General features: G+C 49.2%; 2 protein-coding genes across 4 annotated transcripts in view; one reads left to right on the top strand and one right to left on the bottom strand.

The window, feature by feature from the left end:
- Window positions 1–27,248, bottom strand: part of LOC111863561 (partitioning defective 3 homolog) — a 94,880-nt gene that overhangs the window by 34,236 nt on the left and 33,396 nt on the right. The gene's annotated exons all lie outside the window — the stretch shown is intronic.
- LOC111863572 (disks large 1 tumor suppressor protein) lies at window positions 223–24,648 on the top strand. 2 transcript variants are annotated; one of them, XM_023850006.2, is made up of 6 exons: window positions 223–431; window positions 18,490–18,692; window positions 18,819–19,956; window positions 20,308–20,768; window positions 21,079–21,211; window positions 22,917–24,648. In XM_023850006.2, the coding sequence occupies exons 2-6, from the start codon at window positions 18,491–18,493 to the stop codon at window positions 22,963–22,965; spliced, it is 1,983 nt and encodes a 660-aa protein (XP_023705774.1). In that variant the 5' UTR covers window positions 223–431; window position 18,490; the 3' UTR covers window positions 22,966–24,648. The 2 variants fall into 2 exon arrangements, with proteins under 2 accessions (XP_023705774.1, XP_023705773.1); XM_023850005.2 differs by having other exon boundaries at window positions 224–431; window positions 18,487–18,692.

The following is a 27,248-nucleotide window of genomic DNA, read 5'->3' as shown; positions in this document are numbered from 1 at the left end:
AAGGAAGGGGGGGGGGGGGGGTGCAGGTATAGCCCCCCCCCCTTTCTTGCTCTCGGCACTAGATGAAGGTGAGTTGACAGCTTCACGCTCCGGCTGCTTTACCTCCTGGGGAAAGCGCTGCCAGTACCCACTGGACAGGAGGCTGGGTGGGCCCCAGAGCCGGTCTGGCCTCTGTGGAGAAGAGAAAAATCTAGCGAGAACGCCAGGCACAACTTGTGTCGGTGCTGCAGTGTGTGGCGGGCAGGAGGAGCTGCGAGCGACCGGTGGAGGGGGCGAGGTAGGACCACAGCGACCGGAGCGGACCGGAGGACGGGCTCAGCTCAGTGCCAGTTGGCGAGTCACGGTGTGGGGAAGTGTTGAGTAGTGGTGTGTAGTGCAGTGTACGTGCACTATGGAGGCCGTTTAGTGCTGGCACGGGACAGGATACCGAGGTGAGTACACGCAATGACCCAGCGTTCTGTCGTGCACAAGATCTGAGGCCAGGCTGTACGTGAATATCGCTGTTTCGAAGGCGTATACTGCCTCCATCTTCAAGGGAATAGTGAGGCACTATCACAACTTGTTGCATTTCATGAGAACACGTGACGGCCGGCCGCGAGTTACGCTTACCAACAGACCAACAGATAAGAGCCCGAATCGCTGACAAATGGCTGCGTTCGAAAGTTTGCTTGTACTGTGTGACGCAAGCAAGTGCGAACCGCCTTCACACGGCCCGAGGCAAACAGCGGATCGTGAGGTGTTGCCACCGAATTCAGGGACTGCATGGAGCGCACGCCCGCCACTCGTTATGTAACCCCAAGGTTCATTACCTTGATCACAACAGTCGGCCACTGGACCCTGGAGTCACCCTGGCTACTGGAGTCAGGCCATGTAGCACGCATTGGTGACAAGTGCGTAAGCAGGAGAAAGACCACTAGAAAATCTAGATACAGATGGGAGAACAATATTACAATGCGTCTCTTAAAAATAGGAAGGGGGTATGGGTTGGATTAATCTGGCTCAGGACAGGGCTTTTGTGAGCACGGTTATCAACTTTTGAGCTGAATGACATCCTAGGGATTTCCTGAGTAGCTGAGCAACTGTTAGCTCCTCAAGGAAGGAATTAGCCCCGTGGAATCACAGAAGTGATAAATGGCGGAGCTCTTCCCTTGCGGCTCTCGGAGCAAAGTGCCGGTCCCCGAGTGACGAACCCTGAGGCTGCAGAACAACAGGGCTGAGCAACTAGACCACTTCACAAATACGTGTATACGTATAAGCATGCGCTTATTTAACGACACTGCTGCATAGCGTCGAGTCATTGCATGAATGATGATGAGTTAATTTGAAAGGGCGTGGAAGGAACGGCACGTGGTCTAATCGAGGCACTACCCCGAAAATTGCCCGGAGGGACCGAGAAAATGACGAAAAGTAAGAATAGCCGGTGTCCCTACTGGGATTCGAACCGAGCACGTCCAATATACAATACAATACAAGAAGGTTACACTACACTAGCCACCGCCCTGCCAGCGTCACATCACGCGCGGTAGCCATAACCCTACCGTACATACTGGTGCTCTCTGTCAGGTCCGTGGCACGAAACAGGATACAGAGTAGCCCAAAAGTCGGTTAACCTCGAATTAACGGAAATTTTCATCAGATTTAACCCAGCCAGTCTGCAGAACGGTATCGGCGCTGTGAGTTGTGCACTGAACATGGAGCATTTAGTAAATTCCGTAAATAATAAATACATTTATAATGTACGTGTTTTAGCTGATATTTTACTCACCAGTTGACTGACTTTTGGACCGGCCTGTACAACGTGCATTACATTATTATTAGCTGTTGCCTGGACGGTAAAACAGAAAATTATAATGAACCCCATTTGTTAAATACACACAATATATGCTTCAATTTAAAGTATAGAACCGTGAAGTGGTCATGGCCTATTTCAAAGCGATGCGGTGGCTTGTCCGGTATACGTGGATCAAGTCCCTGGTGCAGTGCCTTTTGCACCAAACGTTCCGCCTCTGAACTGACCACACAGTAATCAGGCAGTGGTGCCAACTTGGCGTGACAGCGAGTTCCGCCCTGAAAACCAGGGGCTTCCCCTTCACTTGTTACTTTATAATCACGAGGGTCTGCACAGGATGTGACGACGCGGACTGGATTCAGCTGGCCCAGAACAAGAGGTGCGGAATTCCTTAAGCAGATGAGCGACTGTTAGCTTCACACGAAGCAGTCTGCAATATAACCGTACCGAAGATTTGACGCTAGATGTCAGCCACTCTCACGCATTGGGTTCGATACAGTCGCGATATCATCTCACAGGTGCATGAGAACAGGGATAAATGAAGTAGCTTCTGACTGGAGACAATTACACAACGGTACACGTAACAACGTGTACTGCTCACCTGCTCTTGATAAGACAGTTCATGCCTAAACCAGGATGCTGAGATTGGTCGGCCATGTAACACGTTCAAGGAAACAAAACATACAAAGTAATGTTTTACAAACACAAATTGTAGACGGGAGGATAATATTAAGATGAATCCCGGGATTCAAGTGGCTAAGGACAGTATAGCGGCCAGCTGTTGTTGTGACGCTACTGAACTCCCAGTTTCGTGATCAGACCGGTGACTGTGTTCGGTTTGAGTTTCTTGCAACGGTGACTATGATTTTTGTGTCCTCTGGGACGTGGTGCCGTGCAGTCCAGCAGAAGTCCATCATGTTTCGGAGGAACGTACTGCCTCCATCCTCAGGGTGGAAAATTAAGCTTATCAATGAGCTCGCTCTAAACAAGCCGCAAGCTGAAGCTTGAACTTGTTCGCTTGCCCAGAGCATCATCGATCCTGAACATGGAGGCGATACGTTCCTCCGAAACGTCGGTGAACTTCTGCGGGGCTACATGTCGTCACATCCCAAGAGACAGAAAACTTCAGGCTTGATTTCTCGAATTATGCTTAGCCACTCGCGCTTGTCATAAGCGAGCGGCCTCCGGCACTTTCGTTGCATTTTATTTGCCCCTTTAACGCTACGAACGAGTTGTCTGCTCTGCACGTCCTTGGTGCCTGACAGCACAGTCTGCAGGCGAAAACCGCACGGGTCCCTCTACAACCAGACACAGCGGAGAATATCGAGTGACCTGGCGAAACGGTAACGCTTGCAGTTGTATTCGGGAGGTGGTCGGTTCGAATCTTGGCAGCGACTTTTCGTGCTCTTCCTTAGTTCCTGGAGGCAAGTACTGGGATAGTACCACGACTTCCTTCGAAATCCTTTCCAAGTCATGAGTCCACCGAGTGTGATCGTAACAAGTTCAGTAGGAGAATACAAAATACTGTCACGTGTAGGGGTGACTGTGGAGGCGGGTTTCGATTATCGAATCGATTTATTGACCCCTTTCAGGTCGTATTATAACACTCTAAGGATTACTGTAATTATAACACATAAATACCGTCTTCAACGCCTGTTTACACTAGTCGTTGCTAGGTAACAGATCTCAACAATCGCTATTCCTCTGCAGAGTTTTCCCTATCCGTTTCCTGGCAACGGATTTTAACACAGGAACTATGAGTGTCACACTCCAGATATCACTGCACCATAAAGTCTCCACAGGCCGACTTCTAATTCTTCTACATCTACGAACTTCCCGTGGCTATCTCCTACCGAGAACTGAACTTGTAGAGCTGACTGTCTTCAAGATAACTCCTCTGCACGGACCCCACGAAAATCGCTGTCTTCTGTTGCTAAGGATGCGTGTTTACATCTTCGTTGCCTAGCAACAGACGTCCTTTTGCGGGAACGTGTTAACCAACCCGTTGCCTAGCAATGGATGTACATGTAACAGTACCATTCGATGCCATACAGGCTGTGCTACTGACAGGACAGCACGGGTCCTTGTTCTTGTGAACTGAGTCCTGCCCTGTTGTGATCGCAATGGGCGGCTGGGTCACAGGGCCGTAACTGCTAGCAGCCCCGAGTGTACTCACTAGCCTCCAGCAGAGCAGTAATTTGCTGCTGGTCTTCGCCAGCATAGTAATTGTTGCTTTCGGGGCCTGTGGGACCCATGGCCATGTTTTTTTTTTTTTTTTTTCTGTCTTGCCATTCTGACCGAGCCGTGAGGCTACTAATACTAGCCTCGACTTTCAGTTCTCCTTTGTGTGTCCTAACTTTCCGTGGCGGACCGCACAGAAAACACTTTGTCTTACAGCTCGAGGCTCCTCACGACAGCTGCCAACTCAACGTCAGGTCACTTCACGTACATTTTATTGCCTTTCCAACCAGAGCCGAGCTGTGTATGACTATGTCCACTGGTGTCCCCGTTTCCATAGAAACGGCCGAATTCCCCTTGCTGTCGACTTTTGTGGAGCAAAATGAATGTCCCTTGTGGCCACGGCTCCACCCCGCACAGTTCACTGCTGTGTGTGGCGTGTGGCCTCGGGCGCCTTCTGAGGCCAGGAGCGGTTGCCGATTCTCTACACTTCGGGCCATCAGTCACCACCGCTACAGGTCATGTGACAGCTGCACGCTACACGTCTCTTTTGTTAGCGACGCTGTCAGTGGGATTATCAGTGAATACTGAATTGAAAGGCTGTGGAAGGAAGCAGTCGTAGCGTACTTATGGTACTACGTCGAGATTACAAGAGCGACTGAAGAAACCTAAGAAAAAAGTCACGATAATCGGTTTCCGAGTCGAGATTTGAACTCAGGACCACCACCCCCCAAATACGAAGGAGTGCCAACCTCTCGACCATGAAGCTCCATGTGCTTCCCACACAACTCATCATCACTACAGCTTCCGCGCCTGCGCAGAATCCGTCTGCCAAGAGGCGTGTACAGGTCTGTTGCGAGTCCAAGACTGCGCCGGCCGGCCGCACGGAACTTTCACACACAACGAGAGCAACATGGCCGAGGTTCATTGTTGCCCGAACAAATGGCGTCCGAACCAGTGAACCGAAGAACGAAGCTCCTCAACTGATGCGTGGCCCTTAACAATTGCACAGATTTGAACGCTTTCTAGCGGCGCAGCGGGAAGCTACTTCGTGCACTGTTCGATCTGCCACCTGCATGGAGGGATGCCTTCATGGCAGGGGTATTGTCTGGTAGCAGAACCCGAAAGTTCAACACCGCTAATACCAAAGCCCGCCACTGGACACGATCCTGAGCCAGTTCCATCCACCTACCAGCCTCACAATCTGTTTACCAAGCTCGTCTTCGCCCTGACTTCCCCACAAAAATTCTGTATGTATTTCTGCTCCTCTTTCCCCAGCCGATTGTTACAAGAAGCGAACTCCGCAGTAAATGTTACGGACTGCAGTCGCAACTGTTGCATAGCGGCTGATACAGCATCGTTAAACTGCATACGAATAAATTACAATTCGACTGTATTAGTGGTGCAACTTGGGTCGTTCCTGCTGCATCCTTTGCATCTCATTGGGATGCGAACCTGTACCCCGCCCTGCCCGAAGTTGAGAATAATCGCACGTCCACGTCAATATCTGGCTTTCTGTCCTTCCCTCTGTCACATGTGACAGCCTCCTTTTCTTTCCTAAAGATGGGGACAACACGTACCTCCGAAACGTCGGCAACACTGACCACATTCGCCCCGCGCAAAGGCCCCAAGAACTGAATGAACACCAACAGTTGAACCACCGTGAAACACTAAACCCAGTAATTGTACTTTATATCTTAACTGTACACTCGAAGCATGGTCAAGACGATTGGTTGTGCATTCAGAACAACTGAGGATACTGCCACCTTGTTCGTGTTTTATTTTCACTGATGTAGAAATTACAGTGATGCTGATCTGGGTACGGTTTCACTTGGATCGCCCTCCGCAGCGACAAGTGCAATGTGCAGTTTACTTGGAAGCTGTGTCACTAGTCTCTGTATACTAAATTTCACCCAGAACAGTCGTCCTAAGATACTGATTGTTCATGCAGGTGAATCTTGGGCCCAATTTCGGAGGACCAGAAGTGGTTCACGCACCACTGAGCACTCAACTCGTAGAAAGCGAATTGGCTGACCTTCAGCCGGAAACTACTGCGTTTCACCATTTGTGGCGCCACCAGACAGACACGAACATGTCAGGCTAAAAGCTGCAAAATGGATAGTATGAATAGGATCCGCCCCTTCCCGCCGAAGGTGTACTGGGGGCGTGGTTGTCGTGTTCCACGCATTCCATTGTAACCGTTCTACTCTCACGTTGGTGCCCTTACGTTGCTGGTTGCATCTGCTCCTCTAGGCGTTCCCTCTCACCTGTTGGTACGCCGAGTTTGCAGGTGGCTGCTGCGTCCTTCTTATCCAGTTCTGTTTCCCTTTTTGTTGTTGTTGTGGATAATTGTTTGCGGGATATGGGTTACCTTAATGCTGGGCGCCAGTAAGCTTACTGTAAAGGCTTACATTTCGGGAAAAAGGGGGGATGAACTGGAAACTACAGGTGATAGGTACCGCATTCTCGCTAGAGCGATGAGATTCTGTCTCAGGGTGCATACGGGCCTCGCGTCAGCGGGAAAGATAAGAGTGTTCATAGCTAGGCACTAACACGCACTGTTTAATTAGCAGATCTTGATATACACGTACATGTAACAGCACTTGTTGCACTCCCTTGAAACACCTTGAAATCGCTCAAACGTTGGCGACCGGATCCCTGGCTAGTTATTTAGCGACTGCTTCTTTTAGCACCACATAGAATTACACTTTCACTTAAACTTTTAACACAAAGTAAAATTCACATTAAATTTTGAAGAGTTATTCAGGGATTGTTCCCACAAAACACTTAAACATAATTCTTTTTAACTTTGACTTTTTAAACCCAACTGCCAGTGACGCTAGTTTTTCGGCTGTACCCTTGGAGGGTTGTTCAGAGACTCCTCTCGCAGACTGACTCTGCTTTGAAGCAAGAAATCTTCACGGCTTCAACTCTGCCTCCAAGTTACTACCCTAATTTCGGCTGATTGGAACAATTCGAATTTGGGGAGTTAACCATAATTCTCACTGCTCCAGTCACCTAGCTTTAATTTGGGACTTTGGACCTTAAAGTCCTAACGTCGTTTTTGACAACTGCTTGAAAAATTATACCAGTAGCGTGGGTTGCTGGCCTTCCCACTTTTGACTTACGGGGTTCAAAACCTGTCAAGTGTAACTTTACCAAAGGATCCCGCCGGTCAAATTTCTAACTGAATTTCCAGGAAAACTCTGCGGGGTGCTTCCAGCCTGGTCTTTGTAGCAGTGAAGCAGGCAATAATCGGGCTAAGTCACCCTATAAAAGGAATACTGATTACAAACAAAGCTGGTGGTGTCAGTGGCACGGCTACACCATCCCCACGTCGTGCAGTCGCTTTGTGTTCTGCCTGCACCTAAGAGGCAGGGCTGCATGTTGAGTGGTTTCGACTGCTCTTACTAGGAAACAGTCTCGATTCGTGTACAGTAAACCCTCGATAACCCGGATCGATATATGAAAGTTGGGCACATGCTTCAAAAGACACGTGGGATTTAGGGGCGAGAAGACATTCAGGCTCTGTTGGGGGCGGCTGGAGAGACTGAAGCCACGCAAGGAAATATCCAAGATTGGCTTCAGCTGGGTTTCATCCTATTTTCATCAGCACCACCTATGTTATCAAATGTTCCACTTGTTTTCAGTTTGCTTCATTAATCCGGATGACCTGTTCCCCCACCCAATTACTCCGGATTAGCGAGACTGGTTCCAATGGCGGGCTTTTGTGAATACGTTACTGAACCTTCACGAACCGTACGGCTATTGCAGACGGAACGACAGTCCGCCGCCACTCGGTTGCTGTCACTGTGACCCGTAACGAGGCTCAGTCGGACGTGCAGGCACTGACTTGTCGCAACAAACTCGAACCCGCGATATGTGCAAACGAAAGAATGGTGTATGTGCCTCATGTAATTTTCTCCATTCCTCTGTTACTGCGTCTCTCCTGCACGTCTCACTCCCAACTTGAAATAAGAACAGGCCTACACGTAATTGCATGCACACATGGAGCAGACTCGTTCCTGAGAAGCTAACAGTCGCTCAGTTAGTCACGAACCCGAAGGTTCGCCGCGTTGGCAAGAGCCCGCCATTGGAACTGGAGCGAGCTCAATAGCGCACACCCTGTTTCTTTGTGACACATTTTAATATTATCCTCCCATCTACGTCTAGGTCTCGAACAAGAATTGAAGTCCCCACGCTTTCTGGAAGTGTGTTCAGGATCCTGCCGAGAACCGAACCATGGCCTGTAGTTCATGTGTCTTGCGAAACAATGGACTAGCGGGTTGGCATTTCCTGGTTGCCCGGGGCAACGCAACAGGTTCTGCCTCGCCTCCCATCGAGCTCGGTTTGGGAAACAAGTGACTGGCTGCTGATCTCAATTTCCTCTGTGCCGATCACTGCAGGTCATGCAGTCCGTTTCTTTACCTACAGAAGTGTACGCTCACGTTAAAGTTACCCTGTGCCTAATTAAGCGCCTCTCCATGGAAACGTATGGGGAGTGGAGGCATAGCCCCACACATTCTTAACTAGGTACGAGCTACAGGTGAGTGGTCAGCTTCATGTCAGCCCCAGAACCGGTCTGGACGCTGTGAAGTAGAAACAAATATCTTGCCCATGCCTGAAATCGAACCCCGGATGTCCATTCCCGTAGCCCGCAGCTATACCGGCTCGCCAACCAGACTTGCGGAACCAGGCACTGTGTCTTTGTATACAGGGGGGGGGGCTATGCTACAAGCAAGAAGGTCGCGGGTTCGATTGCCGATGAGGTCATAAGATTTTTCAATTGACCCAATCCTTCCAGCCGTATTATGACCATGGGGTCGACCCAACCTCTAACAGAAATGAGTACCAGGAACCTTCCTGGGGGTAAAGGGCGACCGGCGCGTAAGCCTCACAATTTCACCGCCATCTGTGAGCCGACTTTCTAGAAACTGTGGAAGCCTCGACGTCTCACAACCCTATGGGCCTCTATGGCCTCTTACAGGAATAGCTTTACCTTGAAGAAGAGAATGTACAGACACTGAACAGAAATGCCTGCTGTACACTTTCTGGGCGCGACACCCCTCCGCTGATGAAACTCAATGTTGCCTAATTACAACAGAACAGATCTGGGGGGGGGGGCAGTTTCATCTCGCCCATGGCCCACTCTGATATTAATATCTGTCCACGACATCAAGTTTGGCAACGCGCCCGCTCGGGGCGATGGCCCCACGATTGGCACCGCACCGAGCGGAATGGCGCAGCGGTCACATTCTAGAGTCGTATGCGGGAGCCGCTTAGTTCGAATCCCGACCCGGACACTAGCTATCGTAACTGAGGTTTTCGGGGTTCTCATCAGTTCCAGGAAAATTCCGTGATAGTGGTGCCATTAGGCCATGACCGCTTCCTTCTGAACCCCTACCAATTCATCGTTAATTCTACGGCGTCGTAAGCAATGACCACACTGCCGGGCGAAATGTGACGTGCTGAACATCACTCTCGAAAATTTTGTGAGTAATTCTTGTATCCCTCAGTCTTTCTTTGTTATGCACTTGATCACTCAACGGACAAGTGACACGTCAGGGTGTAAACATGTCAGCTCCTGCGCCCCCCAACTCTTTCAACTCTGTGATCGTGTGTCAGCAGAAACCGCAAACAAATGACGGCGTTTCCTGGCGACAGATGCGCCGGAAGTGGAGGGATCCCCTCCGATTTCTCTGAAGCAATATACTGAAGAATTATTTCAAACGCGGAACATATGATCAGCAGTGGTCACCACTGCACCAGCTGTTATGCGGGGCCTGCCTTCCTGCGCATGCCCGCCAGCAGACCCACAGGTCTGTACGAGCCGTCATCTGTCAGGCACAGCTCTGAACTTCACTTTTTCGTCTCGTAATTCCTAGGCAAGGCAATCAGTAAGGCTCCACTCATTCTCAACCTCGGCAGTGGAAGATGAGTCAGTCGCACGCTCCGACCTCCTGCACACANGAAAAAAAAAAAAAAAAACGTTCGTGAGCCTTTCGGGAACGGAACCCTGGTCGTTCAAGTTGTAGGCCGTCACTTTACCGACCGAGTTGTCGGTGCGCATGCATCAATATAGTACATACTGGATTACCCCAACGCCTCACGCCACGGAAGCTGTTGCCAGGTTCACAGGAGGCAGCAACCACACGAATCCAATCCACGCCCTAGTTCCTTGATAGGCCCACTCTCTTGAGCACCGGCCAGGTATCTGCCCCTTCCGCACCCCCCTGGAGATTTCGCATATAATCGAAATAAAAACAAAAAAAGGTGACCAAATATTATTACCAGAAATTCAAATTGTTTGAAAATCTATCCTTGTATCCTGGATACTTTCGCTCTAGGGCGATAAGGTTCTAAGCAAACGATTATCCTGGCGGCTCGTGTCTTGGGCCACAGTTTGATCACCCTAACATTGTGTGGTGCGGATCAGAAACCGCGTACGCCCACTCGTGTAGGCAGCGGCCTTGCGACGGGCTGATCCCCCGTCGAAGGAGTCCAAGAAGGTACACAAAGGCTCTACGTGCCCGTACGTGTGGCAACATCTGGCGACTGTACACCCCACCCGGCCCAGGTGCTGCCTGCATTTCCGTGCAGGTAGGCGGCCTTGGAGCTGGAATCCGACCTGCTCTGCTGCCATGCGGGTTGCATTTCAGAGGCTGGAGTTGGTGTGCGGCCACGACTGTGGCTATAGCACAGGTCTTGAACTGAACAGAGAAAGTCGGCATTACGCAAGCCACCTGGCGGTGGATCGCATGATCTGAACAGAAGACTGCCACAGAACACCTGCGGATGACAGGTGCTGCCACAGCGGCACCCACCGACTTCTGCCAGTCTCGTCTTGCTGCAGTTCCAGTGGCCCCCGTCCTAAACCAGAGATTCTGACAGAGGCTTTCATCTCATTGGAGACAAGAACTGCATACGCCTGTACCAACACCGGACAGTGTGCGGACCGGTATGAAGAGTGCTCAGTTACTGAATGCTGTGCGGTTATGGCCAGATCGACGTACTGTCCCGGAAATTGGCGGTGAAGGCTCCCAGGCAGTGAAGACCCACTTGTTCCTCTGGTACGGGTAGGGGTAAAGTTGTCCCTGTGCATAATTAATAAGGCACTAAGCCATCAAGACATGGGACAGTGGAGGTATAGCTCCATCATTCTTGATCCTGACACTAGATGGAGGTGGGTGGTCAGCTCCATACCCCGGCCGCTTTACCCATAGAGGAATTGCCCCCGGCTCCCATTGGATAGAAGACTGGGTGGGCCCCAGAGCCGGTCTGGACGCTGTGGAAAGAAACACCTCTTGCCCCTGCTGGGAATCGAACCCCGATTCTTCGGCCTTCCACCTCGTAGGCCGTCGCTATGCCGATTGAGCTATCCCGACTCCTCTGGTAAAGATAAGTGTTGGGAAGTTAAGAGGGTAGAATGATGGGAAGGTTATGCAGCAAGGTCTTCGCTGTGTAAGATCGAAATTTTGACATTAATGTTGGGAGGAGGGTGAAATTCTTACTTTGCCAAGGGGAAGGCTGCGCGTGAAGCCACCAGTACAATGTGGAATTTGTGTGCCAGTCCAGCATTTGCTGTAGGACTGAGGAAACCCCTGATGCAAACAGAGTCACAGCCAGCAGCCCAGCATGGACTGAACTGGACTGCTACAGGGGCGAGTCCAAGGGGAGGGGAAAGGGGGTTGTGAACATGGCATGAACGTTTCAGTTCAATAAATTTATGAATTTCGTGGCCAGCTGAGCAACTATCAAATTTGAAAGCAGGCCCTTTCCCATGTGGTTACTTTAATTTAATCTTCCTATTAAAGCTTCAAAAAGGGGCACGAGGTAACGTAGTTGGTTAAAGCTACAAGCCGGAAGGTAGCGGGCTCGATTCCCGATAAAGTCACTGGACTTCTCTGTTGAGCTAATCCTTCCAGCCGCACTATGGCCCTCAGGTCGACTCAGCCTCTAACAAAAATGAGTACTGGGAATCTTCCGAGGGGTAAAGGGCGGCCGGCGCGTAAGGCTGACCACGTCACCACTATCTGTGAGCCGATTGTCTAGAAAACGTGGAAACCTCGACGTCTCACGACCCTATGGGCCTCCCCGGCCTGTTGCAGGGATAGACAGCTTTACCTTATTTAAAAGCTTCAGAATGGCGTTTACCGAACTTCACAGAAACTCAATTTTACGTTTCTAACATTTCTCACTGTCTCCTAGATACAAAACTCTTTTTCGCCGCATGCACGGAATCCAAGAATATGAGTGTCCGGTCTAGAAAACCGAGATTAACGGCCGTGGGGGACCGTTGCGCTGACCACGCGACACCCTCTATCCGCAAAAGTTGGCACTAAATTCGCCGACAAGCGGCGGTCGCTCGGTCGGTATAGTTCGCTTGCGGACTACATGCTACGGAGTATATGGGGCACAGTGTTAGGTTATGTTGTCCCTTGCGATGCTTCGTGCTGCCATCTGGGGCGTTGACAGAGCAAAGCTCTCCCATTTGGTGCACCGACACCTGCAGCAATGTTGCCAGCTCGCTCGGCCTTCTGGATCACAGCAGCCGGCTGTATTACCGACACAGGTTTACGCCAGGCCTCTTGCAGCTGCAGAAGTTGTACAGAATGGAATGAGACGAGACGAAACGTTGGACTGTGGGTGCTGAACCGGGAGAAAGCTATGCAGTAGTGTTATGTAACAAACCGCATCCCTTTCGTAGTATCATAATTCAGAATTATTGTATAATCAAACCACTTGACCGTCGTTAAACAAGCAACTACTACTACTACAAAACATTCATAATGATACAGTCTATTATTATTATCATTATTATTATTATTATCATCACCATCATCATACTTGGCTCAAGATTGCCCCTACACGAGTCCTTCAGAAGCACAGACGTAACTGTCCACATGTTCTTCTGCCTGGCATTAGCTATCAAGTGTGCTTCACGCTATGTCTACCTTTATTTGCGGAGAACGATTTCCTGGGCTCGGCTCAGAGCCAGTGTGAATGCAGTGGCGGTGAGGACAATAATTCTTAAACGTGTAGAGAATCGAACCCCGGTTCTACAACCTGTGCCAGTAGTAATACTGGAATGTACTGTACTCCGTCTTTGCATTCAGAGCTCGTAGCCTCCAGAAGGACAAGGCGCAGCGCTAGCTGATGCTTGCTTCGGGCTGTCCCTGTCACCTGCTTAGACTTTGCAGCCTGTTTCTTATGCGTGCTACATGTCCCACTGATCTCCCTCGGGGTGCGAGGGCAGACCGAGCGGGTTTACGTAGCGGTATCACCCTGGGGCGATCGGTTCCCTGCATCTGGTGTAAGAATTCTCTCTGCCTGTGGCTTGCCACAGCTTGCCAACCGTGTCGTCTTCTGGGATGTGACGCCGGGTAGTTTCGCAGAAGTTACCCGACGTTTCAGAGGATCTTAGGATCAAACAATAAGCGAATCTAAGAACCAACATTGATATATGTTGTGAGGACGAGGGGCACTCGCTCACTTGGAAACCGGCATCGTGGGTTCGAATCCCACTCAGGGCATNCCGGGTCCGGTCAAGTGGGATTTGTGGTGGACAAAGTGGGCCTGGGGTAGGTTTTCCCTGCCAATCTTCATTCCAGCAAATTCTCCATCATCATAATCACACGGGACAGGTACAATAGGCCAATCATTGGCCGCCGTGCCGAGTGGACCCAACTGGACTCCACCCCCCACTAAGCGAACCCCTCGCTAATCCGGATTCGTGAAGAAAAAGATATCCCTAAAGGACAAAAATATATAAAATAAATAAATGGAAAATGTAATAAGACAGGCAGTGCTGATGAAAATAAATAACAAAATATCAGTGCAGCGGTTTCTTCCTCTGTTAGAAGTACAATCCAAGGTCTTCTTCATCCAGCTGAAGCCAATCTTGGATATTTCCTTGCGTGGCTTCAGTCTCTCCAGCCGCCCCCCACAGAGCCTGAAAGTCCTCTTGCCCCTAAATCCCACGTGTCTTTTGAAGCACGTGCCCAGTTGTGAACAGAGAGTTACACACTTCGATGCGGATTAGCGAGGCTTACAGTTGTACCGTGCTGGATAGGCGTGAGAGTTGCTAACGGCTGGAGGGCGTTGGGCAATATTTGTACCTAAAGGGACGAAGGCTGCAAAATGAGGGGGTCTGTAAGCTCAGGAGAGGGTCCAGTGGCGGGCTGTTATGAACACGGCACGAAAGGCGGCCGCGGGGGAGGGGGATTCTTAGTCAGCCGAGCGGGTGTCGGGCAGTGATCAGCTGAACTTCCGAGGCTCCACCGATGGAAGGGGTAGGACTGATCAGTACTTGAGCGCTGTGCTCATGCTCGACCCAGGACCTCCCTTCGTTTCGGTCCACCGGGCTCCATAAGGCATGACCGCGCCTACGCAGCTCGTTATAACGGGTAGTGGCCGGCCGCCCCTAGCGCTCGCGACGGCGTGACGCGTTCGGCGGCTACAATTGTTAGCGATACACTTATTTCCAAAAAGGTAAACCGTAAAGTTGTCCCTGTAAGGCGTATGTGGGAGTGGATGTATAGATCCACATTTTCTTGACCTCGGCACTAGCTGGAAGTGAGTGGTCAGCTTCACGCCCCGATCGCTTTAGCCCCTGGTACCCATTGGATAGGAGGCTGGGTGGGCCCCAGAGCTGGTGTGGACAGTGACCAGAAAGGAAGGCCTCCCCCCGCCGAGAGTCGAAACCTGATTCTCCGATCGACCAGCTCGTAGTGTAAGTCGTCATACTGACTGAGCTACCCGACTCACGTGTCTTACAATAAATAACAGTTACTTCCCTGTTGGTGTTTATAATGTAACCGATCTGCCAACCTCAGCTCGATTTAATTTAGTAGCATGTTTTGATCCATATTAATTAGCATGTTCGATTAGGTTTACTTGTAACCTACAGCAAATGGACGAGAGGTACATAGGCTATTTCTTGCTTTCAAGATGGAGGCTTAGCCCAAACTCTCGAATGAAAAAGACAAAAGAAAAACGACTGGTCAACGCAGATGCGAAGTAAAATAGGAAGGGGCGCCCCGCAGCTTGGTTCCTTTTGAAACTTACACAAAATTTTGCTTGTTGGAGTCCTTTGAAAATACGAAATGTGGCAGTTTTGAACATCGTAACCTAAAGATGGGTGGTCTCTCAGCCCAAGTCAAGCTTAACATTTGTCAAGCTACTGACAGGATTTACGTTAAGTCTTTGGAGCCTAAATTCCCTGTATTCCCTAAACGGATAGGGGGAACAGTTAATTAAGGTACTCCCGTTTTTTTTTTTTCAAAAATGACCAATCCCCGTAATTTAGGGAGTTGACTTGCGGACCGAGAAGTCTCCGAGAGTTGAGAAGAGGTCATTCTGCTAAGTTAGTTGTTGCACGACTCAAGAAATATACGGACGCAAAATCTGCATCCCTCCAAAATTTATAATTAACTACGTCAAATTTGTGGACTTACCACGCTTACAGTGTCCAGAGTATCAACTGTTGTCCCAAAGGGGGATTAAACGGAAAATTAAAGTACCAGTTTTGGAATTTGTAATATCGAAAACCAGTAACAGAGTTCAACATTCAGACGCAAGTCGGTGTGACACATAACTCAACAAGCCAATAGTAATAAAGTGTCTTCTGGAACAAAGTGCGTGTGTTATGACAGGAGTTCCCACTTCCCTTCCTGAGCGAGACCCTGCCAAGCGACCTGAGAACTGAATCTTAGCTCTACCGGAGAACTAGCTACCCCATCACAGCAACCCCTCATTAATCCTTCACCCCTTTCATGAATTACAACCTATTATATTAAAGATCAGGGGTGTGTAAATGGTGATAAGTGGAGCAGGGTAAAGCTAGCTGTAGCCGCCGCCACCAGTAGCAGCCCAGTGGAGACAACGGGCGGTCACAGCAAGAAGTTGGAGCACAACGTAAGGGCTAACGAGGGTAACGACAATAGTAATGGGGATGCAGTGTGTTTTCTGGGGAGTTCGAACTGAATCCTTATATATGATTTAGAAGAAATGGAGTCTTTAAAAAGGGTTAAATAAACCCCACGAGAATTCAATTCTCACCGTTACCTTACTGAGGGACAGACATCTGGTCACCGAGTCGCGCGCCGGCTGCTGCTACAGAAACTCGGCATGTGCCACGTGTGTGTCCCTGCAGCCTTCCTTTGCCAGTTGAAACTGTCCTCATTCCGAGGGCTGTTAACCACTGTTTCCCCGCCGTCGCAGCCTGTCCTAGCGATACTACGTGACAGCAGAGGTGCTTGGTTCGAATCTGAACAGGGATTTAGTGGCTTTCCACTAGGTTAGTACCTGGATTAAGTCATGACCGTTTCCTTCCAAATCCTTTCCAATTAATCATTTGTCTATATTCCGCTATATATAGCCTCGACAGTGAATGCGCCGCGCCGCGCCGCGCCGCATGCAGGCCTATGGTACCACGGAGTTCCGTCATGGCCACAGCGTTCAGTAGTTCTGACACCGTGTTCATCACCGTCCATATAACTGACAGCTTATGATCCATTTTAATAACATCTCCTCGCCTACATACACGCACTAAACATAGCGGTGATTAGTCGTTACACCTGCTTCCCCTATTCGGGAGGTCCAGGGTTTGAAATCTCGGCCTTGGAGACCGGCTATCCTCACCGAGCTTCTCGTGTGTTTCGTCAGTCCTCCGTATAAATGCAGGGATTGTATCTCAAATTAGGGCGTGATCACTGCCTTTCCAATCCATTATTCCCTAACCATGAACCATTCCACGGTACACGGTGTAACCTGAGCTAGCGGCAACGTCGTTAAAGGAACCACAAGTAAATAAATACACATCGGGTTCCAAGTGACTTCATTTCTGTTTCCCCTCTGATTCCGTTACGATTTCACAACAGTAAGCTCTTGCTGCATATTTCCATGGCAACGGGATCAGCTGATAATTCTTAACAGTACGACATTAAGGACGCGCCTGCGCACAACCAGTGGGGATACTGCTCTGACCCCAGCTTCAGTACATTTGATTCATCATAATTCTTGTGTACGGATTATTTCTCGACGCTGTGGGAAGAAGTGGTCGTGGCCTGTTTTTAAAGGTACTACCCGGCATTGTACTGTTAAATGTATCGGTCACCTCACACAGAACTGCCCAGATGACGGAATGGCCTCGCGTTCCACTGAAGGCGGCCAGTCCGAGTTCAAGGACACGCAGAGTTTAGCATCCTGGCCGCGAGGTTCGCGGCAGTCCGGTTCATCTTGGACATCTTGGAACTGAGTTTACCCCTCTGAAACGTAATTACTTAAGCACCATGCTATGAAGTACTGCAAGTGGAGGTATAGATCCATGTATTCTAAAATTCTACGCTAGACTGGAGTAGTTATCTTCACACCCCGGCAAGCGTGGTCGCCCCCGCCCAACGCCGAGCCAAATGTGCAGCCAGGGGCTGGGCCAGTTGTGGCGGTGAGAACCAGACGGCTAGCCGCTTGGGAGGTCCGAGGTTCTGACGTCTCCTACACGCCTAGCCCACTCAGAAATCGCTGGTTCAACTCCGAGCAGCGCCCTTTCGCTGTGTAAAGTCACGGTTCAACGGGAAACACCCACACAACCAGGCGCGCTGATCGCCACGTTAAAGCGTGTTCTCGGACAAGTGCACTTCGCTGAACGTCTCACTTCCGCTCAGCTATCTCGAAAACATGTCTCGGTTCTCTCTACAACTCCTATTCGAGTTAACGCTCGAGATGGGCGCAGATCCGTTTGTTGCCGTCCGCTTTAAGCCTAAACTGGGAACGTTTCGACGCGTTTTAGAAGCCCCAATATCAAATTTCATGTAAGTCCTTTCAGCTGCTCAGTTGTTACATGCAGACACACAAATACTGAAGGTAATTCGTGCATTTTTGCAGTACTTATTTGCGAACGCGCTAATAAGCACACTTTGCCATGTGAAACTGGGATAACACTTCTCGCATTCGTTTAACAACGTTTTGCCAGGTTGTTAAGTCACATCACGCCGAATAACAGAACGACAGAGTAGTAAAGTGGGGATAATGTCGTGGCCTATTTTAAACTACTACTACTGTCCTTGCAGAAAGAGATGCAGTTACCGTCCGTTTTGCTCGATTTCGAAAATGTCTTTGAGTCTTGACATTTGTGTGATGTACACGTGATTTAAATTACGTGTAAAAGCAAAGTTGTCCCTGCGCTTACTTACTTAAGCACCACTCCTACAATAAGTATGCGGGAGTTTCATGGACTCGACAGTAAATGAAGGTTAAAAGAACAGCTTCACGATCCGGTCGCTTTATCCCCAGGGAAACCCCCGGTACCCATTGGATAGGAGCACGTGATTTTCTGCTGTTACTGCAACTGTGACGAACAGTCATGTGCTTTGGCACTGAACGAGCTGCAAGTATTGTACTCATCGAGAAGTCCCCTGTCTCCAGGAATTCGAAGGCTGCTAAGCCGCTTCAGTGCATCCCCTTATCCATATCTCGATCTGACTTCGGTTCTGACGCAGCGTCGCCTTCATTTGTTTCAGTAGGATGCGTCTGTTCAAGCGACGCTGCTCCGACCCGAGTCCGCAACTGGTCAGCCTGTCACCGATATCCCAAGATGTCATTAATGACGTCATGCCTGACGATAACACCTCCGTCAGGACACGTCACCACCAGAGGCCACCACCGGTGCCGGGGTCGAGCAGAGGCGCCACAGCATGTGATGGCTCCCCGAAGTCAAACAGAAAAGGTGAGGTCGGGCTAGACGTTGCCAGAAGTGTTTCTCCGGAAGAAGAGTCTAAAGTTGGTACCTCCCATTCCATCCCAGCTGGCACAGCTGGCCCATCTGAAGCCAGTTTAAATTGCAATGTTGCAGGACTTGCGACCTGGGGCAAGAGGGTTGGCCGCAAGTGGGAGCAGCTCAAGCGGAGCGACTCTTCGGAACTACTGGCAGTGACCCCAGGCAGACGGCGACACTGGTCACCCAACAAATCTCCCCAGCCGCAGCAGCATGTGGCGCCTGGAACAGCAACGCGCACTCGCCGCATCTCCCGCGTCGAGTCTCTGCGCAACTTGTTCGCGGGACGCAACAGCAAAGTGGACAAGCAGACAAACACTGACCGGGACCCTGAGTGGGTCAAGGAGGAGTGCAAGCGAGGGCTGGCGGATCTCTACCAGCTGAACGCCATGCTCATGATGGACGAGCAGTTGTTGGAGTACCTGCAGAACTCGCTGGGGACCGATGCGGCCAAAGCCCTCAGCTGTGAGGACCTTCTATCGACTTTCAGGGCGGTAGCTAGCGAGGAGGAGTTGTCAAGCAAGAAGAAGAGGCCTTCCAAGTTGTCAGTGCTGACTGAGGAGAGCTGCAGCGCGGGATCTCTCAAGCGGAAGGCAGCATCCACTAGTTGTGACGATCTGCTGGCGAACGACGCTGAGGTGCGTCCAAAAGCTACTGTCAGGAGTGTCAGTCTGTCTGAGCCTCCCCTGTCTGTCAGTGACCTCTGTTTGTTCCTCAACAATCTGCTGCTCCTCCGGTCAGACGAGAGTGGTTACGAGAGCGACTCCACGCGGACAGGCTCAGACTCTCCGCGAGGATCCATCAAGTCCACGACTTCAGACTTCCCCGCGTCCAGCGGCCTACTGGAGTCCCGAAGAGGCACGGATGAAGTGTACGAACAGCTGCAGGAGGAGACAGAGGAAGCAAAAGCTGCTGACAGCGTGTTTGATGCACCAGAAGAAACTAAGCAGGTCAAAGATGAGGAGAAACTGTCCTTCTCAAGGAAGAGGAACGCCATCCGGCGAGGTGACGTTAAGGCCATTGGCAGGCGACCGCGGTCAACGAGTGGCGACCCGGCAGAATCACTGCTATGTAAGAGATGCAAACCAGAGGAGCTCAAGTGCATCCGTGTCTGCAAGGACCTGAAAGGGGAGCTGGGAGTATACATTGAGCGGAAGGATCCACACACGAGTTGCTACGTGATCTCACGCATCGAGCAGGGTGGACTCATAGACAGGTGAGACCAATGGGAGTCATGATATATCTTCTTTAGCAGGTGATTGGTTCTTTGGTTCTTTAACAATATTATCTGAAATTCAGAAGTTAAGCCTATGTACCATTATGTTGAATGGAGAGACAATCGAAATTCTGGATGGGGGAGGATCTAGTATGACATGGAAGTGGCCAATTTCAAGATACACTTCCATTGCTTGGGGATACTGCGCTCTCGGTCACAATCAAAACCTAGTAGTTCACAAGTACAAGTCAGGTGCATTGCTGGTGCATTTACATGCGTTGTGGTGTCCTGCAGAAATGTTAAATGGAGTTTATACTGGATGCAACATTTACAAGACTTGTCTCTGCCTAGGGATGGCCGTTTTCACATTGGTGATGAAGTGGTGCAGGTGAATGGCCAGCGAGTCCGTGGCATGACACTTCAAGAAGCCCGTACCACACTCAAGAACTGTCCTCGGGAGGTAGATATCGTGATAGCCCGGAAGGGTAAGGACAGTGACGCCAAGCCCCCAGCTGTGACAGGCATGAGGAAGTTCTCATACCAGTTCGACCACGTTGCACCACGACGACACACCTGTAATGTGACACCCACTGTTGGGCCTGGACGTCGTGTCACGGCTGGGACGATGCCCAGGAGACCCAAGTCCCTATCTCTGTCTCTCTTCACTGTAACTTTCCACAAGGGACCAGGAAGGAAATCCCTAGGATTCAGTGTCGTGGGTGGACAGGACTCCCCAAAAGGTGGGATGGGTATATTCGTAAAAACAGTGTTCCACTCTGGACAGGCAGCGGAGGAAGGCAGTCTCAAGGAAGGTGCGTGATGGCCTCCTTTAAACCTTTGAAAATAATTTTAATAATATACATAGAAATTCAGTTCCTACCTTACAGATAACACATGCATCTCTATCATAAAGATAAACCAGTTAATAATGCTGCTTAGGGAAATAATCACCATGTATTGTGGGAATCATTTCAAACACATGTATACCCTGTGTGGGAAAAATGCAGAGTTTTTTTATGTTGAAATAGGTGGTACATATAGTTACCATTGTGCTTTAAATGATTAGTATTGCAGCAGTCAGTAACTGAATAAAATTTCCAGTGATACCACTCCATGTTTCAGGAGATGAGATTTTGGCTGTGAATGGCAAGTCACTACAGGGTCTGACGCACTCTGAGGCAATCACAGTGTTCAAAGACATTAAGAGTGGGGAGGTGCTACTGCATGTGGGGCGAAGGGACCCCCAGACACGCAGGTACAGTTAAATGCTTCAATATATATAGACAGGGCATCAGGAATTATCCAGCTTAGGTTGGTGTTCCAACGGCAAGACACTAATTCAGTAAAACTCTGATGCTACATTTATTATTAGTCAGCATCTTTACTTCCTGTGGACTCTCCCCACCAAAGATAATGATAAGATAGAAGAAAATGATGGCGATTCCTAGGAAATGCGGCGTCAGAGGCTTGTATGGGACAGCAAATTTGGCTTCGTTCTGAAAATACATAGGTAAGTCAATAAGTAAGTTACAAATGGCTGGAGAACTTGAACAAATAAGAGTACTGATTTGAAAAATGCTTTTATTTGTCAGTATAATCTCCCTGTACACTGAGGCACTTGTCCCATCGTTTCGCAAGCCCCTGAAACCAGCAGCATAAAATTCTTTGGCATGGCCTACCTCATAATGCATGACAGGTTGTATGCTTCCATTGAATGGCCCTACGAAGCTTCCTGACGATGTTACAGTAGGAGTCGGCATTTACGGTTTGTCCTTGAGGCTGGAATGCGGTGAGCAGTATGCCTTCATGATCCCAGAGGACTGTGAGCATCACTTTCCTGGAGGATGGTATCACCTTAAACTTTTTTGGCAGGCAATGCAGGATGTTTCCACTGCACTGACGCACGCTTTATCTCGGGTTGGTAAATGTGAACCCAAGACTCATCACCTGTGACAGTTTGGGCTAGCATATCGTGTCCTTCATCATGGTAGCGACTGAGATACTGTAATGCCAGACCCATTCTTTGCATTTTGTACGTGTATTGTGGGGTCAGCATGCACGGCAGCCATCATGCATAGACTTTGTGAAAACCTAACCTGTCATGCATTATGAGGTAGGCCATGCCATGTGAACACGCCTGGTTCCGACAGCAGCCCAAAGAATTTTATGCTGCTAGTTTTAAGGGGCTTGTGAAATGATGGGACAAGTGCCTCAATGTACAGGGAGATTATGTTGAGAAATAAAAGCATTTTTCAAATCAGTACTCTTATTTATTTAAGTTCTATATCCATTTGTAACTTACTTATTGACTTACCCTCGTAGATCTATAATAATCGTATGACTGGAGGATGACTTAAGATTGTTCTTGTATGGGATGTGACACCGTGTGGTCTGGTAGATATGTAACAAATCATAATGCAGCCTTAGCCTACCAAGAGTGACACAACTTGTTAATGCAGTTGAAAACATTTCTGCTAATTGAAAGTACAGATTATTCTTGCACGAATTTGTCACGCTGTCAACATGTTCTAAATTATTGACATACAATGTTACAATGTGTAGGAATGTTTATGGTCTGTCTCCACATGCCTAGCTCCTGTGGTTTGACAGCTACTGCCACTGAAGCAATGCCATGTTTTCTGAATAAAAGTAGCAGATTTATCACATCATATGAGGACTTGTAAGGTGCACCAGTGTTGCCCTTGTGTCTCTGCCATGTTGTTAACGCTGACTGTAGGACACTGGACTGGTATAAAGTTCAATTTGTACCCTTCATCAAGCATTGTTAGCATCATGAAATCAAGGTTGGGAGAGGTGAGAAACGTTTGCGGCAGAACTGAAAGTCAGAGACCACTTGGAAGGCACGGCATAGGCAGTAGGATAGGATTGAGTTACTGTGCCCCTCGCTCCCAGTTCGGTGCAACATTACAGATATACGTTCTGTTTCTTTTCATTCACAGGGCCAGTAAATCAAAGTCATGTGATGACTTAGACAAGTTCAACAGCTGAATGACAGAAGATCTCAGCACTACCAGAAGTGTGCAACTAAGGCTGCAGCGAGATGTGCTTTCTGTGGAGTGTGTTGCAGTCACATGATTGCATGAGATTGGTGTCTTCTTGTTCATAACACTGTGTAGCTTCAGAAGTACATATCTTTGTTTCAGAGCAACCTGTTGCCTCTGTCACTCTTCTACCCTGAAGATGGGGGCAACAGGTTGCTCCGGAACTACCTACCATCACCTCCAAGAAGACTGTAATCATAATGCTCACCAACGTAAGAAGCCCAGATTTCATGTATCACCTAACTTTCAGACCAGTCGATTCCAGCATCATTCACAGTGACTGTAGAATTAGTATGTCATGCAGGTGCCATTAACATGCTGGCCTCATGGCCTCCCGCAGCAGAACAACAGACAGTTAGGGTTGAGCGGGGGACAGTCGCAGCAAGTAGAATCACCAGCGCTCTCCACTTGTGCTTGGGTCTGTATCTGTAACCCTGTAACACAGACCAAGCTGCCTGGACGTGACGGGAAGCATGCCCAGATATCGTCCTGACTGACATGTACGGTACGACTGACGTTTCCCAGCGTTACGTGTGTCCCTAGGAGTGTCGAGAGGCCCATGACAATCTGGCCGTGCTGCTTCACATCCCCTCAGGGAGAGGCCGTCCAGCCTTCTCGGGCTTCTTATTAATGAACTGTAGGAGGGTGTCTTGCCTGTGACAAACTTGAGACATCCTCTGGTAGTCAGCAAGTGCCACACCCTAGAACATATGGAACATGGCCTCCATGTCCCCTATACGTGTGAGACAGTAAGAGTACTGGAGAGCCAGACTTCAAACCATGGTTTTTCCCCTTTTGATCATTATCCTGCAGATGGGTCTGCGGCCACTCCAGGCTCCTGTCAGTGGCTGCTAGGCACTTTCCCTCCCACAGTAAAGTAACCATGAACTCCAAGCACAGCCAAAGTTAACTCTCACAGGAGAGCACAGTCATATTTTCAGAATATGAAAAGGAAAATTTATGTGAGTTTTTTTAATAGATTTGGTGTAGTTCATCATAAATAGGGGTTCAAGAAGGTAGGCAAGAGATGACATATTTGGGGGGTTTCCACAATTGCCAATGCAATTGCTAGGAGATAATCAGGAAATTTTAAAACACTGCATGAAAAATAATTGCACCTGATCTCTCAGGAGTGCCCAGCAAAGGGACAAAAGTTTGCAGGGACTTCTACCTCCCAGCCACCAACCTTCGTGGTGGATTGGGGCAATGAGAAATCAAGCCTAACGTGCACTGGCCACGTGTCCCACAGCAACTACAGCTCAGGCCTGTAGTCTAACTGACCAAACATTGCATTTATTCAGTCCCCCAAGTTAAAATTCAGCTACCAGCTCCAGAGGGATTTAAAATCCCCTATTCCCATAGGATAAAGGTTAAGAGTGTTGGTAATTAAAATAACCAACCTGTATATACTGTACAGTTCAGTGGGAAAGTTACTGCAACAGTTCCTCTGTGTGTTCAGCATGAAAGTGGTGTGGGATTTCCAATTTGCTTTCCAAATCGGGCTGTGTAGTCGCAGTCCAGTGGTATTGTGACTGTGTGCCCGTATTGCTTGTATCAGACTATCTTGTGTGTATAAGTCTTTAGTTACATGTGTGTATATAGATGAATTTTGAAATATATTGTATTTTTATCTAGTGTAACTTTCCTCATTCCTGTTGTACATCCAATAGAGAACGCCCAGAGATATAATGAAATTGCCAATGTATACGGCAGCCACGGCTGCTAGAGTGACGTGCAAGTGCTATTCCAAATCTTCCTTTTTTAATTATGCCAGTGAACTATAATTTTGTAACTGGAGTGTTTAGCTACTGTGTGCTGCGAGCAACCGTATCTGGGGAAAAGTTTGGGCAGTTCCTCCATGCAATTGCTGACACAGCAACTTGAAGCGGGAGGGGTGGTAAAGTTGCCGGAGCGTGAGGCTGATCTCACTTGCATCTTAATTAAATGGCACTTCACTTTTACATCTCGAGAAACTGAGCGATCAAAATATTATATCGGTAGCCCATAATTATGTGAGAAACTTATGGAACATGAATGAATGGCATTTAAACAGATCGTGGGGGGGCCTCGAATTGCACGCAAGTAGGCCCACGGCGGTATGTTTCTGTCTGGAGCCATTTAATGTTCTACATGACCATACACCCCAAGCAAGACGTCTCTAGTAGTACAGACATTGACCGCTGTGGCGCTATAAGACAGCAGTCGCGCAGTATATGCCTGCTTTGTGCTGCCATCTCTGGCCAATTAGTACAAATATTGCTTTCGAAGGACGTGTGTGGCATCTGTGAGACAGCCCGGAAGCGCACGGCCTTTTAGGTTGTGACGTCCCCGCAATACGTTTCGGAGGATACGCTTCCTTCTTCAGTGTCGAAGAGTATGCCAAGCAAGAAAGGGACGTTAGTCGGCGGCCAGGGTTCGAGCCCAGGTCAGGTCAAGCGGAATTTGGGGGTAAACAAAGTGACACTGGGGCAGATTTTCTCCTAGTACTTCGGTTTCCCCTTCCAATTCTCACTCCACATTCATCACCATCAATTATCCGCGACTGGTACAATAGGCCAGTTAGTGACTGACGTACCAAGCAGACTCGGTCTCACCCCTCCCCACGAAACTGAAAGAAATATCCAAGCAAACTTGAGTGACATTCAGTTTTCAGGACAAACATTGCAACAGCGAATGGAAACATCTGTGGTGGGCCAACGCAACACAACGAGAAGCCCCGTATTTATAGGAAGCACGCGGTAGCGTAGTTGGTTGACGCACTATACTACAAGTTGGAAGGTCGCGGGTTCGATTGCCGACGAGGTCATTAGATTTTTCAATTGACCTAATCCTTCCAGACGCACGATGGCCCTGGGGTCGACTCAGCTTCTAGCAGAAATGAGTACCAGGAATCTTTCTGGGGGTAAAGGGCGGCCGGCGCGTAAGCCTGACAACTTTACCGCCATCTGTGAGCCGATTGTGTAGAAAATGTGGGAGCCTCGACGTCTCACAATCCTATGGGCCTCCACAGCCCGTTGCAGGGATAGCTTTACCAGGATGAACTGGGCATGTAGTGTGAACAGAGCACTAGCAACTGAGCTAGGACTCGGAGGCAGACGCGTGGGGATCAAGCATGGGAGATGGAACAGAACACGCCTGCTTGAGCAAGAGTCTCCCTCCAGCCTGTCAACTTCTGAGGACCGCAATACGAAATTTGTTTGTTTCGTGCCATTTTCTGTCTAATCATCTCAAACATTTCACGTGTTTCCAAGTGCTGCTGCTCTAAACTAAAGGCCAGCAACGGCACAACCATTCTCCCTTCTTGATATTGTGTTAATAAATAATATGGCTTCCTTAAGAGACATTGAACAACGCAAAAGAATCTGCATGACTCAGTGCGTCCTTGAGCATTCCCCTCTTACGGGCTTGCCGCGAAACGGCGATGACGACATATAAAAAACAAAACCAGTTGTTGCGATTACGCGGATTCGAACCCTTCACGTCGCAAACACAAAATGTGAGTACAGGTTGGGAGGGTTGGGTGCACCACGAGATGAACACGACACGACTGATAATGCTGAAGACGGCACCATGTCACTGGTACATTCGCGACTGTCAACAAATTAGCCCTTTAAAGCACACTACCCGCTCTACGTCTACTCACATAGTGTACAGTAAACCCCTGCTATGGGCCGCGCCATAGCTCAAGCGGTTAGTCGCTGGCTTACCACCGCGGCGGCCCGGGTTCGATCCCGGGTCTGGTCAAGTGAGATTTGTGGTGGACAAAGTGGCGCTGGGGCAGGTTTTCTCCGAGTACTTCGGTTTCCCCTGCCAATCTTCATTCCACCAATTGCTCCACAATCACCCTCACCTATCATCTGGGGCTGGTACAATAGGCCAGAAGTGGCAGCAGTACAAGGGACTTAATCCCGCCCCACTAGCAATGAAAAGAAACCGGTTGGGCTTTTTAGCGGAGACGTAACGTGTTTCCTGTGAGGTACGAGCTGAAGCAGCACGTAATACTTAAATGAACTTGATCCCCTCATCGAAAATGAGGCCCCATTTCAAAACAGGCAGACCTCTTAGGAGAACAAAAGTATGGTCATGGGTTCCCAAACCAAGAACGACTGTGCTGGCTAGTGCCAGCAGCAATTTACTGGACCGGATTGGACTCGCCTTCTTTACTTCGCTCTGTCAACCGTATCCCTAACAGAAGGACGAGCGGGCACTGTCTGGGAACATTCGAAGAAA

This window comes from Cryptotermes secundus, unplaced genomic scaffold, assembly GCF_002891405.2.
Source record: "Cryptotermes secundus unplaced genomic scaffold, Csec_1.0 scaffold184, whole genome shotgun sequence".
Classification (NCBI taxonomy): domain Eukaryota; kingdom Metazoa; phylum Arthropoda; class Insecta; order Blattodea; family Kalotermitidae; genus Cryptotermes; species Cryptotermes secundus.
Note: the sequence above shows the minus strand (reverse complement) of the source record. Positions and strands in the feature narration are given on the sequence as shown.

What these genes read in the sequence shown, in the direction of transcription:
- LOC111863572 (XM_023850006.2), top strand. Translation starts at nt 18,491, where the DNA reads ATGCGTCTGTTCAAGCGACGCTGCTCCGACCCGAGTCCGCAACTGGTC. An exon ending in GGAAGGCAGTCTCAAGGAAG is followed by an intron (nt 20,769 to 21,078) that starts GTGCGTGATGGC and finishes TCCATGTTTCAG; the next exon opens with GAGATGAGATTTTGGCTGTG. An exon ending in AGGGACCCCCAGACACGCAG is followed by an intron (nt 21,212 to 22,916) that starts GTACAGTTAAAT and finishes TTTCATTCACAG; the next exon opens with GGCCAGTAAATCAAAGTCAT.